This window comes from Elephas maximus, chromosome 3, assembly GCF_024166365.1.
Source record: "Elephas maximus indicus isolate mEleMax1 chromosome 3, mEleMax1 primary haplotype, whole genome shotgun sequence".
NCBI lineage: Eukaryota > Metazoa > Chordata > Mammalia > Proboscidea > Elephantidae > Elephas > Elephas maximus.
Genome location: NC_064821.1, coordinates 12399434 through 12416015, shown reverse-complemented (window position 1 = coordinate 12416015; position 16582 = coordinate 12399434). Strand labels below are relative to the sequence as shown.

Below are 16582 nucleotides of genomic sequence, written 5' to 3'. Positions count from 1 at the left end.
TATGTCTATGAGGTCAAGTTGGCTGATTGTGCTCTTTAGCACCTCTGTATCTTTGTTGAGTTTCTTTCTAGATGTTCTGTCCTTTACAGAGAGTGGTGTGTTGAAGTCTCCTACTATTATTGTGGAACTGTCAATTTCTCTTTTCAGTGCTGTTAGAGTTTGTTTTATGTATTTTGAAGCCCTGTCATTGGGTGTGTAGATGTTTATTATGGTTAAGTCTTCATGATCGATTGTCCCTTTAATCATTGCATAGTGCCCTTCTTTGTCTTTTATGGTGGATTTTGTTTTAAAGTCCATTTTATCTGAGATTAGTATTGCCACTCCTGCCCTTTTTTGGTAATTATTTGCTTGATATTTTTTTTCCATCCTTTGATTTTTAATAAATTTACGCCTTTGTTTCTAAGGTGTGTCTCTTGTAGACAGCATATTGATGGATCCTGTTTTGTTTTTTTTTTTTTTAATCCATTCTGTCACTCTGTGTCTCTTTATGGGTAGATTTAGGCCATTTACATTCAGTATAATTATTGATAGGTGTAAGTTTATTGCTGCCATTTTGTACTGCCTTTTTTTTGTGGTGCTAACGTTTTCTTTATTCCTCTTACTCTCCTGTTCTGAGTTCCTTTTGTTTGTGGATTTCTTTTTCATTTCTTTTGTTTTTGTAGATTTTGTTTTTATTGAGACTTTATGTTTTACTTCTTTATTTTGATGAGTAGGTTTGTTAACTTTCTTTGTAGTTACCTTGAAATTTACCCTTATCATCTTAGGTATGAACCAGTCTATTATTACTTTGTATTGTCTTGCCTTCCTCTCCCTTAGAAAGTTCTATACCTATACCATTTATTCCCTTTTTTATTGCTTTGTCATTTACAGATTAACCTCTCTGGTTCCCTGTTGCAGTTCTTTTGGTTTTGGATAGTCCTTGAGAGTTCATTTCCTATGTTGGTATTTGGCTGGTACAACCTTGTGTCCTAGATTCAGGCTGTAGTCTGATGTTGTTTGTTCTCAGACCAAAAGACTCCCTTTAATAATTCTTGTAGGTTTGGTTTGGTTTTTACATATTTCCTTAATTTCTGTTTATCTGAAAATGCCCTCATTTCACCATCATATTTCAACAAAAGTTTTGCAGGATATATTATTTGTGGTTGGCAATGTTTTTCTTTCAAGGTTTTATGTATATCATTCCATTGCCTTCTTGCCCACATGGTTTCTGCCGAATAATCAGAGCTTAGTCTTATTGTTTCTCCCCTGTATGTGACTTTTTGTTTTTCTTGAGCTGCTCTCAGGATTTTTTCTTTGTCTTTGGTTTTAGTAAATGTGATTATGATATGCCTTAATGTTTTTCTTTTGGGGTATATTTAGAAATATTTTTGTCTAAAGTTTTTTTTTAATTGACTTCATTTGGCTCTGAGTTTTTGTAATTAAGAGTATTACGTTTATAAATTAATCATGGCCATGTTAAGATTTGTCAACTGCAGAGAAGTTTTTACTTTGGTGATTTTCTGAAAATGTTTGACCAAAATATCTCAACAAAAAGAAGGACTATATTGGATTTATGGAAAGGACTGTGACTAGACTGAATCAAGGTTTCCAGAACTCTCATGTAAAATCTGATGGGTTCACAGATTGTGGCTGATCTAGAATTACATAGAACAGAAATTAACTACATTAGACTGAGTAAAAGGATTCTATGGGTTTTATGTGGGAACATTGCTGATATTTTAAGGTCCAACTTTCTGGATATAAGAAGCCATTTTCCTTTCTCCTAAATTGTCTAACTAATGGGTTTAGATATTGTAACTCTTGAATTAGAAGTTCTTATTGGTAAACTTAGCAAAGTTGTAAATATCATAACCAGAGAAGTGTCTGAAATTCATTCAAGTTATGATTTTTACAAAATAGGATAGCATTGGATTTCCTATTAGTTCTTTCAAAGAACAGTTTTGTGCCACTTCTGCTTCTGAGAAAGTGACCCATGACTGTTAGTAGGTAAACCAAGGAAGAACAGCTTGCCCCACGGAAGAATATTTAGTATGTTTTAAACATTAACTGAAGACCTCTAACAGGAGAGGTTCATTCTGTGTTATCTTGCTAATCTTGTATTCTCTAATGAAAATTTGGTTGTCACATGTAAAGTTTTCCAGACCTTCTGTTTTCTCTAGACAAACTTTGTGCGCTTTTTATGGATATATGTTTTTATGTGGTGGATCCAACTATACTAATTAAAATGATCTCTTTCCAACTGACAGTGAGTTTGCATGAGGAATCTTTTGTTTAGATCCCTAGTGAATGCATGGGCAATGCACTTTGAGGATTTTAAGATTATCTTCGGAGAGTCATAGTAACGATTCTAGGAAATATTGAAAGGTAAATGTTAAATTGTTACACATTATAAAATAAGAGTCAAAAATAAACCCATTGGTCCAATACTCAGGGTGGGGTTGGTAGCTTTAATTCCTATTATGGTGTAGTTAAATTGAAAAAAATCTTTAAGAAATTTATCAAAATTTTTGGGACAAATAACAGATGAAGTTGCTAATGAGATAAAAATACCACAGCAATCTCCAACCTCATTAGCCAAGGTGACATGAGATAACAAAATACTCTTAGATTTTTTAGCCCAAGAAAGGAAAATCTGTACTGTAGCAAATACCTCATGTTGTATTCAGATAAATAATACAGGAAAAGGAAAACAGGATATACCTAGAATTAAACAACAAACTATTTGCCTACACACCGTACCACCCTTACGAACACCAGATTTATTTGATTAGTTACCACCAAGAATAAATACATGAGCTAAATCACTATTGCAAGAAATAATAATATTCTAATCTGTGTTGTGACAGCATTAGGCATAATAAAACTTATCTTCTATTGTCTCATACACTTAAAAAAGCCTCAGGCTAAAATGTTGATATACACCAAGTCTGCTCACCTTGGCAATGTGATCAATGGGAATGTTGCTCTTAAGACCCCGGTGAAGAACCAGATGGTATCCAGTGGAAAACAGCACTGTGAGTTTAGAGAGCCTGCCATGGCCACCATCTAGGGGCTCAACTAAGTCCAGGTATTAATCATCAATGTGTTATCTCCAATCTCCAATCAAAAGAAAAGAATGATTTGGAGATAATATTGAAGCCATTATTCCCTGTCCTTGAGCACAGAGAATGTGACCCAGCTGGAGCTGGACTCACAAGGGTTCATTAAGACACATCAACCGGGCCCTGAGGTATAAAGACAATAGCTAGGATAACCTTAAAAATATATATTTTAGGGAAACATTCATAAACACGGCATAAAACCACTCTTATCTTTTCTTTTAATATTTAGTAAATAGTTGTAAACCAACAAGAGGTCAGTAGCCACAATGAAAGGCCTGCTGGTGTTGTTAGGTGCCATCCAGTCAGTTCTGACTCATAGCGACTCTGTGCACAACAGACAAACACTGCCAGGTCCTGTGTCATCCCTACAATTGCTGCTATGCTTGAGCCCATCGCTGCAGCCACTGCGTCACTCCACCTTGTTGAGGGTCTTCCTCTTTTCCGCTGACCCCGTGCTTTACCAAGCATGATGCCCTTCTCCAGGGACTGATCCCTCCTGACCACACCTCCAAAGGATGTGAGATGCAGTCTCACCATCCTTGCTTCCAAGGAGCATTCTGGTTGCACTTCTTCCAAGACAAATTTGTTGGTTCTTTTGGCAATCAATGGTGTATTCAACATTCTTTGCCAACACCACAGTTCAAAGGCATCCGTTCTTCTTCCGTCTTCCTTATTCATTGTCCAGCTTTCGCATGCATCTGAGGTGATTGAAAACACCATGGCTTGGGTCAGGTGCGCCTTAGTCTTCAAGGTGACATCCTTGCTTTTGAACACTTTAAATAGATCTCTTGCAGCTGATTTGCCCAATGTAGTGCATCTTTTGATTTCTCGACTGCTGCTTTCATGGGTGTTGATTGCGGATCTAAGTAAAATGAAATCCTCGACAATCTCAGTCTTTTTTCCATTTATCACGATGTTGCTTATTGGTTCAATGGTGAGAATTTTTGTTTTCTTTATGTTGAGGTGTAATCCATACTGAAGGGCTGTGGTCTTTGATCTTCATCGATAAGCGCTTTAAGTCCTCTTCATTTTCAGCAAGCAAGGTTGTGTCATCTGCATAACGCAGGTTGTTAATGAGTCTTCCTCCAATCCTGATGCCCCATTCTTCATATAGCCCAGCTTCTCAGATTATTTGTTTAGCATACAGTTTGAATATGTATGGTGACACACACCTTTCCTAACTTTAAACCACACAGAAAGGCCTAGGTCCAATATTTGCCTCTCCCTGAGAATATGCCAAATAATTCCAAGCAGAATATAGTTCACAATGAACACTGCCCCTGAATGACCAACGTTCAAAACAGAAATGGAGGGAATAAGACAGAACTTCAAACAGTTTTGCATCAAAATACTGTTTTTCTTTGCTTGACTTCCTCCCCCATAGTGTTGCATTAAAATCCTTTTTCCTTTGCTTGGTTTCCTCCTCCATAGCTTTGCCTTAAAATCCTCCTTGCTTGGAAGTTATATGTAAACCCCATTGCACCTGTATATTATGATTAAGAAGTAAATGCCTTAAAATAACTTTTCCCTTCACCCACAGGAGCAGTCTTGGCAGCATCAGCTCCAACTGACTCCTTTTCCTTGCACAACAAAATAAAGGTGCCTTTCCCGCTCTCCCACCTCAGACTCTCGTTTATTGACCAATTCTAGTCACACCAAGAAGAGCCTGGGGTTGCCACCAGATAACATTGGGCTTCTAGCCTCCAGAACTGCAGGACAGTACATTTCGGTGGTTTTAAGCTACCCTGTCTTTGTGGCACTTTCTTACGGCAGCCCTGGGAAATGAATACAGGGCTAGATTAGTGCTCCCACCCTTGGCACTATCAATATTTGGGACAATTCTGTACTGCGGGGGCTGTCCTGTGGACTGTAGGATGCTTAACTCCATCCCTGGCCTCTATCCACTAAATGGCTATTATATCTGCCCTAGCAGTTGTGACAACCAAATAACAAAAATGTCCCTAGACACTGTCGAATGTCCCTTGGAAGGCAATATCTTCCCTCATTGAGAACTCACTATGCTATACAAGTTATTTTTTTGTGTTTATAAAGTTTTCTTTTTATTATATGTTATGTATATGTATGTATAACACAGCATTTGTCACTTTAACCTTTTTCACGTGTACAATTTACTGATACCAATTACATTAATCATGTTGTGCAACCATCACCAACTTCCGCTGTCAAATTTTCCATCACCGTAAGCAGAATCTCAGCGCTTCCTAAACAATGGCGCCAATGTCACCGTCTTCCCCCAATTTACATTTTTATTACGTTCATTGTTTAATGCCTGTCTCCTCCCACCTCCACTAGCACGTCAGCTCCTAGAAGGAAAGAATTGGCTCCTTTTGTTCATTAATGTGCATAGATCTGTGCCTGGCACATAGTAGGTGTTCAATAAATATTTTTGCAAAAATGAATGAACATTTAGTATTTCTTACATGCCTGGGATGATGGGAGATTTGACATGCATAACACCATTTCATTCTCACAACATCCCTGTGTGGGAGGCCCTGTCACTGTCCCCCTTTCCACAGACGAGAAAACTGAGGCTTCTAGAAGCTACACACATGCCTGAGTGCCCCACTCCACGCCCTGCCCACTGCCAGAGCTCAGTAGTTTAGCTGAACACCTCCTAACAAACATCTGTTTCCTCCCTTGGGGCCAAGAGGGATGAGATTAAGTCAGGGTCAGGCTCTGCCTCTAGTGGGCACCTGCAGGGGGTAGGTTTGAGAAAGAAAGCTGAACTTGTCTGGGGCCAACCCCTAGGAGACTTTCTGTGGAACCAGTAGGGGCCAGAATTTGGCTGGGTGCCACATGTCCCCTTTGAAGGGAAGACCAGCCCAGTCTTTAAAGAGATGAGGACCAAGGTCCAAAGCAAAGCCCCCAACTCCAGCTTAGGGGATGTAGCCCCAGCTACCTGACCAGGGAGGCTGTAACTGTCCCCCCACCCCCAAAATCCAGCCCAAACCAGCAAGGGCCTAGCCGTGCAATTGGTCACGGGAACCTGGTACCAGGAATTGAGACAGAGGAGATGGGAAGGAAGGAAGGGAAAGTGGGTGGAGCAGGGTGGGGGTGGGGGCTAATTTATATCTATGCCCAGGGCTGGGTGCCTGCACATGCGGCATGCACTACCATGGACAACTCAGGGTACAGCAAGTCGGGCAGTGAGCCTGAAGAACTCCCCAGAGGTATGGGGGATGGGGCTGCCTCCCTGACCCCTCTCTGGGTCCCTCTCTGCTGCAGTGGTCTGGGGTTTGATGGGCGAGGGGGAGGAAGAGCCAAGAGGGAGTCCAGGTAGAGGGTGCAGGAGAGCCAACACAGGCCCTAGAGCCATGTGGACCTGAGTTCAAATCCTAACTATGCCACTTAGGGGCTGAGTGACAGTGGGTAAATTACTGAACCTCTCTCTCTGAACCTCAATTTCTGGAAGGACTCAAGTGTTCAGGACTCATTCCAGAGGGACTCAGGAATCCAGGATGGTCCTAGTGCAGGGGAACCCAGGAGTCCACCTGTGTTCCTGTAGGGTGCTGGAGATGCTGGGGGTGGAAGTCCCTCTTGGTGGCCCTGGCACTAGTGGTCACGGTAGTCCTGTGGGCCCTTGTTCTGAGCATCTTATTGTCCAAAGGTAAGTGACTACAGGATGGGGGGAGGCTATGTTTCGCCCTTCTGGGGCTACAGCCCTCCCTGGCCCACCTGCTGGGTCCCAGACCCCTGCCTGGGAATGACTGTGAGTACATGTGAGAGTGTGTAGATCCTCATGCTGTGTGCACACACGTGTGGGCATGTATGTGTGCTGTGTGTGCATGCATGGGTGTGTATGTTCCCCTGTAGACATCTGACTGCTCCTTTTTCTCCACTTGAGGTGTGAGTGCACTCTATAGGTGCCTTCCCCCTCTGGCCATCCCAAGACTGGGGTCCCTGCACCACTGGGCTGGGGAGGGTTCCTGAGTCCCCTGACAGCACCTGCAGCAACCTCTCCCTACAGCCTCCACAGAGCGTGAAGCATTACATGACCACCAGGACCAGCTGTGGACAAATGGTGTGTACAGAAAGGTGGCACAAGTGAGGGCGGGGGACCCTATGGTCCCCAGGGCTGGCCCCAGGGTGAGAAGCTTGTCGCTGATTCACTGCTGATGACCCTGGCGTGTGTGTGTGTGTGTGTGTGTGTGTGTGTTCCAGCCTCAAAGCAGAAGGCAGCACTGGGTGTCCTGGAGGAGGAGGTCGCAGTCTGCAGGACCTGTTGTGAGCCAGCCAGCAGGGTCCAGGCTTGTGGTTTGAGGGTGTGGGGCTCCGGGCGGAATTGGAGGAGGTGGGTAGAAGCGGGATGCGTGGACTGCGCGAGCTGGTCTCAGATGCCTCACTCTCTCCTCTCCGCCACTACTTTCCCAGGCTCTGAGGCTCAGGAGCAGCTACGGACCACGCGGGGCGAACTCGGGGAGGCACAGAAGAAGCTAATGGAGCAGGGGAGCGCTCTGAATGAGCTGCGGGAGCGCGGTAAGCCTGGGTGGTGACCAAGACTTCAGATCCCTGACCATGGCCTTGACCTGACCCTGACTCACATTCGCACCCCCTGGGACTCCGCCCAACCCCATCTTGTGAGCCTGATCCTGAGCGTGCCCTCCATCCTGACCCTGACGTCTGGACTCTGACCTTGAACACGACTCCTCTCCCCAACCACAACTGGACCCTACCCAGCTTTAAATGTCCTTGACCTCGATGTTATTCTTGACTCTGGCACCCACCCTGACGTCGACTCTGAAATGGAGCCTGCCCATTACCCAGGCATGACTCTGCTCCTGACCCAAACCCTAGCTATAAACTCGACTTTTCTGACCTCACAGTGACAAAGGACTTAGCCCAGGCGGGCAGGGACCGTGAGGACATCCGCAGTGAGCTGCTCCGGGCACTGGAGGCCCCCAAGCTTGGTAATAGTGAGCGCCGAGGGGGGCACTTGGACGCTGCACGTGGGCCTCGGGGTCCCCTGATCTGCCCATCCCTTTGACCTCGGCCCCGAGTTTTCTGGCACAGCCCCTGTGCCGGGAGGCCAGCTCACCCCATTCTCTTGGTCTGCCCCGCGGGGGAGCGGTCTGACCTTTCTTGACTCCTGCCCATCCCTGCAGACTCCTGCGAGCCGTGCCCCACGTCGTGGATACCCTTCGAGGGCTCCTGCTACTTTTTCTCATCGCAGCGAGACACTTGGCAAGAGGCGCAGAAGAGCTGCGCAGACCGCGGCGCGCACTTGGTGATCGTGGGCGGCCTAGAGGAGCAGGTGCGCTGTGGCTGAGGGAAGTCTCTGTTCGCCCGAGGGGGTGGGAGCGGGGTCCCGGCGAGGCCGGGCGGGGCGGGGAGGGGCGGGGAGGGGCGGGGCGGGGCAGGGCGACTCGGCAGGCTCCAGTCTCCCCTCCCGCCCAGACCTTCCTGAGTCGGAACACGCGTGGGCTAGGCTACTGGCTGGGCCTGAAGGCCGTGCGACGCGAGGGCAGGATCAAGGGCTACCAGTGGGTGGACGGCGTCCAGGTCACCTTCAGGTGAGGGAAGGGCTCCCGGTGACTTGGGGAGGCGGGACAGGTCAAACTCCAGGAGAATGCTTTGGCCAGATCTCGGGGGCTCGTTTGCTCAGGCTAGATCCTTAGGGGTGCTCAGGCTAGACCCCAGGAATCGGCTGAAGAAAGTTATATCCCAGGGCTGTGCTCAAGTTAGACTCGCGGGGTGCCTATGAGACCCAAGAAATAAACAGGTATACCCTGGGCAGGAAAGCTGGACCCCAAGCCCAGTATCAGTAACAGCCCCACCCAACCACTACAGCCACTGGAACGAGGGGGAGCCTAATGATTCGTGGGGGAAAGAAGACTGCGTCATGATGCTGCACACGGGGCTGTGGAACGATGCACCATGTGACGAGTTGAAGGACAACTGGATCTGTGAGAAAAGGCGCAGTTGCTGACTCCGCCCTGTGCCCTGGAGCCACGCCCACCGCCATCAATTTCACCACCCACCCACCACTGCTCAGACTTGCTCCCCCACCCCAACCCAGCCTGGTCCTCTACCTGCGCTCTGGGTCCTCGATCCAACCTCACTGCACCACCTCACAGGCGGATCTGACTGTGTTTCCACTGGCTCCCAAATCCAGTTCCTAGCGCCTCCGCCCCCCGTTCAGGACCTAGGTGGTCTGACCACACTTCCCTCCCTAGCCAGGTTCAGGGGACTCAAGGATGGAGCTGTTTGTTTTCCCTGCATCTTCCCCTGACTGTTGGCCTCAGTGACAAGAGTCTTGTGAGCTGTCTTCACAGCCGGAGGCACATCAATAAATATTTGAGAAATGAATCTTGGCTCCTGGCTCGGCAGAGCTGTTGTAAGCTTTATATCCCCGTGACCCTGTTACGATCCCTGCGAGTGACCCCCTGGCCTCTCTAAGTGGCCTCACGTCCCTATGATGCCCTGAAACCCAGTGGGTGGTTCCAACGGTGAATTTGCTCCTCTGGTAATTGCCAGGTTGGTAGTTCAAATCCCCACCAGACCTGAATTGAAAGAAAAGCCTGGTGATCTACTTCTGGAAAATCAACCATTGAAGACACTATAGAGCACAGTTCTATCGGACATACACAGGGGCACCATGAGTCTGGGTTGACTCGAGGACAACTGGTGCTGGTAGCCTGCCCATGCCAAGAGGGCTGTAAAAGAGGCAGTTTCTTATCAGCAACACTGCTTCTTCAGCCCCTGGCAGGGGGTTTGGGGTCACATGATGAGGGGGACACAGAGGTGGGTCAGGCCTAGTCCTTATCACCAGGACCTCCCTATCCAGCAGGTAAATGGTGTCAAGGCTGTGGGTCAGCTTCTTTGGCAGTCTCTTGCCTTCTACCTCATGGGTGCAAGATGGCTGCTATAGCTCCAGGCATCAAATCCTTACCTAGCTATCCTCAAAGACAAACAGAAGGGGGCAACAATCTGTTTTGGCTTTGGTTTTATTTTTATTGTAGCAAATATATACATAACAACAACATTTGCCATTTCGACGATGTTCACATGTATAGTTCAGTGACATTAACTATGTTCATCATGGTGATCAGCCATCACCTGTATCTCTTCCCCAATTTTTCCATCATTATGGGGACTTTTGATCTGAATTCACCCTGCATTCCCAAAATTTCCTGCTCCCCCTCTGGGAATTCTCCAAGAATTCCCAGGGAGGCAGGTCCCACCGAAGGGAGTCACAGACCAGTGGCAGAACCGCGTCTAGGCAGGACCACGTCTAGAACTAAAGGCTGCCAGGCACCCCCAGGCTGCCTGGCCCTGACAGCATCCACAGTGCAGAAGGAGGAGGCACCATCATCTGAACTCTCTGGCCAGGCAGAGACCTTTCAGAGCTGTAACCAGCAAACCCCGAACCCTCCTCTGGACCCCGTATACCTGCCGCATGCCACAACACATCTAACAAGAAAAGGAGCCTACTCACTCAGAGCACTGGTGGGCAGACTGATGCATTTCCAGACACTTGGCTGGGAGGAGTATGAGTTCCTGTCGATGCTATAACAAATCACCAAGCACTGGGTGGCTGAAAGCAATACACATTTATCCTCTGGCAATTCTGGAGGTCAGAAGCCCAAAAGCTTTTAAGAGGGAGGCAGGAGGGTCAGAGACATGCTTTGAAGATGAGGAAGGGGCCGCAAGCCAATGAATGTGGATTGCCTCTAGAAACTGGAAAAGGCAAGGAAACATGGATGGTTTACGGCTACCATTACTGAGAAATTTGATCAAGGTGAACCCAACAGCTAGATCCTGATCAAAAGGAGGAAAAGTGTGGAACAGAGCTTCAAACTCATACAGAAAACAGACTTACTGGATTCATTGAGACTGGGCACAAAACCAAACTCAAACCCATTGCTGTTTAACAAAGTCCACCCCATAACAACCCTAGAGAGCAGATTAGAATTGCCCCATTGGGTTTCCACGGAGCAGCTGGTGAATTTGAAGCGCCAGGCTTTTGATTAGCAGCCATATCACTTGACCACTGCACCACCAGGGCTCCCTTGAGACTGGGAGATTTGGAGGTTGACACCGGGAGAACTTCCAAATCTAATGCTCGGAAATAATCTTCAAACCTTGAACCAAAACTATGGCATGAACTCATTGTTAAAGTCAACAACAGTTTGGCCCAATTAGTAAAGGATGTTTGCCTCAAGCACAGCGCTCTTATAAACAATTATCTGTGTAAGTGTAAACTGACAAGTTAATCTGAGGCACAGATGAGGACTTTCAGGGGCAGAGAGCCTAAACTAACGATGCTGGAACAATATGAGTAGAGTTAGTGACAATGGTGACACAATGTGAAGCATGTAACCAACGCTATTGAATTGCTGATGTAGAAATTGTGAATGGATGTATGTTTCATTGTGTATATTGCCACCAAAAATAAAAAGTGTATAAATTTTTTAAAGGCAAGGGAACAGATTGTCCCCTTGAACCCTCAGAAGGAACATAGCCCTGCCAACACCTTGAGTTCAGTCCTGTAAGACTCATATCGGACTTCTTCCCTCCAGAATTCTTGTTGTTGTGGTTGTTAGGTGCTGACTCATAGCAACCTTATGTACTACAGAATGAAAGGGCATCTTCACACTCATTGTTATGCTTCAGCCCATAGTTGCAGCCACTGTGTCAATCCATCACATTGAGGGTCTTCCTCTTCTTAGCTGACCCTGTACTCTACCAAGCATGACGTCTTTCTCCAGGGACTGATTCCTCCTGATTAACATGTCCAAAGTATGTAAGATGCAGTCTCGCCATCCTTGCTTCTAAGGAGCATTCCGGTTGTACTTCTTCCAGGACAAATTTGTTGGTTCTTTTGGCAGTCCATGGTATATTCAATATTCTTCGCCAACACCACAATTCAAAGGCAGCAATTTTTCTTGGGTCTTCCTTATTCATTGTCCAGCTTTTGTATGCATATGAGGCAATTGAAAATACCATGGCTTGGGTCAGGCACACCTTAGTCTTCAAGTGACATATTTGCTTTTCAACATTTTATAGAGGTCTTTTGCAGTTGATTTGCCCAACACAACGCGTCTTTTGATTTCTTGACTGCTGCTTCCATGGCTGTTGATTGTGGATCCAAGTAAAATGAAACACTTGACAACTTCAATCTTTTCTCCTTTTATCATGATGTTGCTCATTGGTCCAGTTGTGAACATTTTTGTTTTCTTTGTGTTGAGGTGTAATCCATACTGAAGGCTGTGGTCTTTGATCTTCATTAGTAAGTGCTTCAAGTCCTCTTCACTTTCAGCAAGCAAGGTTGAGTCATTTGCATATCACAGGATGTTAATGAGTCTTCCTCCAATCGTGATGCCCCATTCTTCTTCATACAGTCCAGCTTCTCATATTATTTCCTCAGCATACAGATTGAATAGGTATGGTGAAAGGATACAACCCTCATGCACACCTTTCCTGACTTTAAACCACGCAGTACCGTCTTACTTTGTTTGAACAACTGCCCCTTGATTTAGGTACTGGTCCCTCATGTGCACAATTAAATGTTCTGGAATTCCCATTCTTTGCAGTGTTATCCATAATTTGTTATGATCCACACAGTCGAATGCCTTTGCATAGTCAATGAAATATCTTTCTGGTAAACATCTCCAGGACTGTAAGATAATAACTTTGTGTTGTTTTAAGCCACTAAGTTTGAAGTCATTTGTTACAGGAGCACGACAAAATGAATATGAGGTATAACGTATACCTTACGCATAACTCAACAGTAACAACCTGTAACACACCGGCAACCACCTATGACAATCCTGTAACACGCTGTGACACGTTTGTAAGTATCTGTATACCCCAATAAAAGCAAGCAACCATGATTCAGCAAAAACCACTGGAAACACTTATGATAAACTTCTAACTCACCCATAACATGCAGTCATCACTTGAGATATAACCCTAACCCCCTCTTCACCTAAGAATACATACACGTCAGTTGCCTTATTTACCAGGTAACCAGTTGCCATCAAGTCAACCCCAACTTACGGTGACCTTATGTACAAGAGAACTAAACATCACCTGGTCCTCTTTCATCCTCAAGGTCGCTGGCATGATCAAGTCCATTGTTGTGCCAATCCATCTCATTGAAAGTCTCCCTCACCATTGCTAGCCCTCTACTTCCCCAAACATAATGTCCTCTTGCAGGGATTGATCCCTCCTGATGATACGTCCAATGCAATTGAGTTGGATAATGTTCTGTTGTGATCCATAAGGTTTTCATTGGCTCATTTTTGGAAGTACATCACCAGGCCTTTCTTCCTAGTCTGTTTTAGTTTGAAAGCTCCTCTAAAACCTGTTTAGCATGAGTGAACCTGCTGGTAGTTGAAACTGCAGTGGCTTAGCTTCCAACATCACAGCAACATGCAAGCCACCGTAATGACAGATGGGCGGTAGTTACCTTATCTAGGGTGACCTGATGTCTCTGTTTGCCTCAAGCTCTCCTGGTTTGCGCTTGTTGTCTCAGGTATAATTCTAATTCTTCTTCCACTTTTCCTCATTCCATTCCTCCTCCTTCTCTTCTCCTCTTTGTCCTTCTCCTTCATCAACTTTATTGGGGTATAATTTAGACAAAATGCAACCATTTCAAGCATACAATTCAATGAGTTTTGACAAATGTATAGAGCTGTGTAGCCATGATTACATTCAAGATATAGAACATTTCCATCACCCCAGAAAATTTATTCCCGTCCCTTCCCAGTCAATTCTCATCCGCATCCCTGCCCCATGCCACCGCTGATCTATTTTCTATCACTGTCTAGACTTATCTTTTCTAGAATTTCATAGAATTCATTCACGCAGTGTCTTTGTTACCTAGTGCTGCTTAACACAAATACGACTAGCAGATACCTTTAAAGACTGGATTTTTTTTTTCTCACGGTTCTAGGAACTAAAAATCTAAATCAGGGTCTTGGCCCTGTCGATTCCTTTCCTTTCAGCAGTTCTGGGTGTACCTTGGTTCTTTGGCTTGTAGACAATCCTCACAAGCATGAAGGCTAAACCACCTCCCTCTACCCCTCTGTGTATGTGTGTGTGAGAGAGAGACAGACAGGCTTCCGCCAAAATATTTATATATAGTCTAAAGACAGAACATATCCTAGGAAACTCCTTTTTCAACTGATTGATTAGATGTCATGAGCTTACATTATGGAAGGTGATTACATGACATTAGATTTGCGGTAACTGCATACATTACATTAGATTACACTATGGAGAGTAATTACATTACATGTAAGGCAATTCTATTACATTGCTATAAAACAGTGGGAGCAGTAGTAGTAGCGTCAGAACCTGCCTAACTTCAGGGGGTTAATGAGAATCTTCATCAGCTCAAAGCTGATTCCCACAAGGTAGAGGTCAGACATACCTCCACTCTTCAACTTTTTTACCGATCCTGACACCAGTCGTCCCTCCTATGGCACTTCTCTGCTGGGCTCGATAATCTCTTGCAATGGCCACACAGAACTCACAGACCATACTTACAGTTAAGTGGTTTATTAAGGAACAGGGAACAACTAGGGATCAAGATCAGGAAGCATGTAGGCGACATCTCCCTTCTTCAGTGCAGGACAGCTCTATCAGCTCCTCTCTGCCATGCAGGCCTCCTTTCAGTCCCCTGAGGACAGGCTTTTCTGGGTCCTGCCATCTGTCACCACCAACTCTGCCACTGAGCCCGTTCTGGGCCTCTCCCTGTCTTCAGTGTTACAGCCCTTGAACCACATTACAGCTCTTTTAGGAGATCCCTTGCTTCCTTTCTCTCTCTGCTTCTTCTTTCTTCCTTCTGCTTCTTCCTGTCTAGAAAACTTCTGTGAGGTTGGTTGCATGTATTCACAACGCCTTGTCAATTTCAAGGCATGGCCATAAACTGACCAATCCCCTCTCAGTAGGCCATAGACACTTCATTTGCATAGTAGGCTATAGTCACCTCATCTGCATAGTCTGTTGACCAATCCCAGCAAGGTGCATAAAAGCACAAGGCAGGCTGCTGCCCAGGAACAGACAAAGAGTATCAAACCACAAGTTGTTCACAGCTTACCCAGGAAATGTTAATCAACCTGGACAAAAGTAACAAACCCTCTGGGGTAGAAAACTAGGGCAAATGTAACTCCTCAGGGCTTAGGGGGAAAATCTCTCAAACTGTTTTCCCAAAGAATTAAGGCGAAAGGCCACATAAAGGAACTCATTTCACCACTGTTAGATCCCATTACTTTATGTTATGTTACTGTTACATTTTGCCCTACTCAAAGCCAACTGATTTATTCATCTGTAACTACTCCATGACAGCAACTAGACTAGTGTTTGGCCAAACAACTGGGAACCATAGCCTCACCAAGTTGACACATAACATTAACCATCACAAACAGCATGCAGTCTTTTGTGTCTGGGTTCTTTCGTTTTCGAGGTCCACCCACGTTGTTCTGTATATTCCTTTTCATTGCTGAGGAGTATTGCATGATATATTTACACGACAATTTCTTTATCCACTCACCTGTTAATGTATGCTTGTGTTATTTCCAGCATGAATTATTATAAATAAAGCTGCTATGAATATTCTTGTACAAACCTTCGTATGAGCATAAATTTTTACTGCTCTTGGGTAAATATCTAGGAGTAGGTTGCATTGTAAGTGAATGTTTCACTTCAGAAGAATCTGCCCAACGGTTTTCCAAAGTGGTTGTTCCATTTTACCCTTCCTCCAGCAATATAGGGGGGTTTGGTTGCTCATGGAGGGAATTTTTGACACAGGAGATTTTTCAAAAGTTCTATTCTCACATACTTTGGACATATTATCAGGAGGGACCAGTCCCTGGAGAAGGACATCATGATTGGTAAAGTCCAAACACCAACCCACTGCCATTGGGTTGATTCCGGACTCCTATTGACCCCATAGGTTTTCTGAGGCTACAAATCTCTACGGGAGCAGACTGGCACTGGTGGTTTTGAACTGCCAGCCTTTAGGTTAGCTGTCAATTGCTTTAACTACTGCAGGCAGAGGGTCAGTGAAAAAGAGGAAGACCCTCAACAAGATGAATTGACACAGTGGTTGCAACAATGGGCTCAAGCATAATGATTGCGAGGATGGCGCAGGACCGGGTAGTGTTTCGTTCGGTTGTACATAGGGCTGCTGTGAGTTGGAACTGACTCGACGGCACCTAACAACAACAGAATCCAGGTGAAGGAGCCCGGGTGGAGCAACAGTTAAGCACTCAGCTGCTAACCAAAAGGTTATCCATTCAAACCCACCTAGCGGCTCCACAGAAGAAAAACCTGGCAGTCTGCTCCCATAAAGATTACAGCTTAGAAAATACCATGGGGCGGTTCTACTCTGTCATAAGGGGTTGCTATAAGTTGAAATTGACTCAACGGCACCTAACAACAACAACAAAGAACAAAAGTGAGGGGATAGTCGTGGTTCAGTGGTAGAATTCTTGTCTTCCATACAGGAAGCC

General features: G+C 45.4%; 2 protein-coding genes across 4 annotated transcripts in view; both read left to right on the top strand.

The window, feature by feature from the left end:
- The window catches only part of LOC126072044 (C-type lectin domain family 4 member G-like), a 74734-nt gene that overhangs the window by 36146 nt on the left and 22006 nt on the right, over positions 1-16582 (top strand). The window contains exon 10 of one of the 3 annotated variants that reach the window (XR_007516450.1): positions 9300-9428. The exons of the other annotated variants lie outside the window; for them this stretch is intronic. The gene's annotated coding sequence lies outside the window, so the exon portion shown is untranslated. Of the gene's footprint in view, positions 1-9299; positions 9429-16582 lie in introns of those variants that run through there. 3 annotated transcript variants of the gene reach the window in all.
- LOC126070871 (C-type lectin domain family 4 member G-like) lies at positions 6238-9285 on the top strand. The gene is made up of 9 exons (XM_049875209.1): positions 6238-6292; positions 6628-6729; positions 7090-7143; positions 7284-7346; positions 7494-7598; positions 7946-8029; positions 8225-8373; positions 8517-8632; positions 8910-9285. The coding sequence occupies exons 1-9, from the start codon at positions 6238-6240 to the stop codon at positions 9046-9048; spliced, it is 867 nt and encodes a 288-aa protein (XP_049731166.1). The 3' UTR covers positions 9049-9285.

Excerpts from the sequence above, each read along its gene's own strand:
- LOC126070871 (XM_049875209.1), top strand. The coding sequence starts at position 6,238 with ATGGACAACTCAGGGTACAGCAAGTCGGGCAGTGAGCCTGAAGAACTC. Across the intron at positions 6,730-7,089 it reads GAGCATCTTATTGTCCAAAG|CCTCCACAGAGCGTGAAGCA; the intron begins GTAAGTGACTAC and ends CTCTCCCTACAG. Across the intron at positions 8,030-8,224 it reads ACTGGAGGCCCCCAAGCTTG|ACTCCTGCGAGCCGTGCCCC; the intron begins GTAATAGTGAGC and ends CCATCCCTGCAG.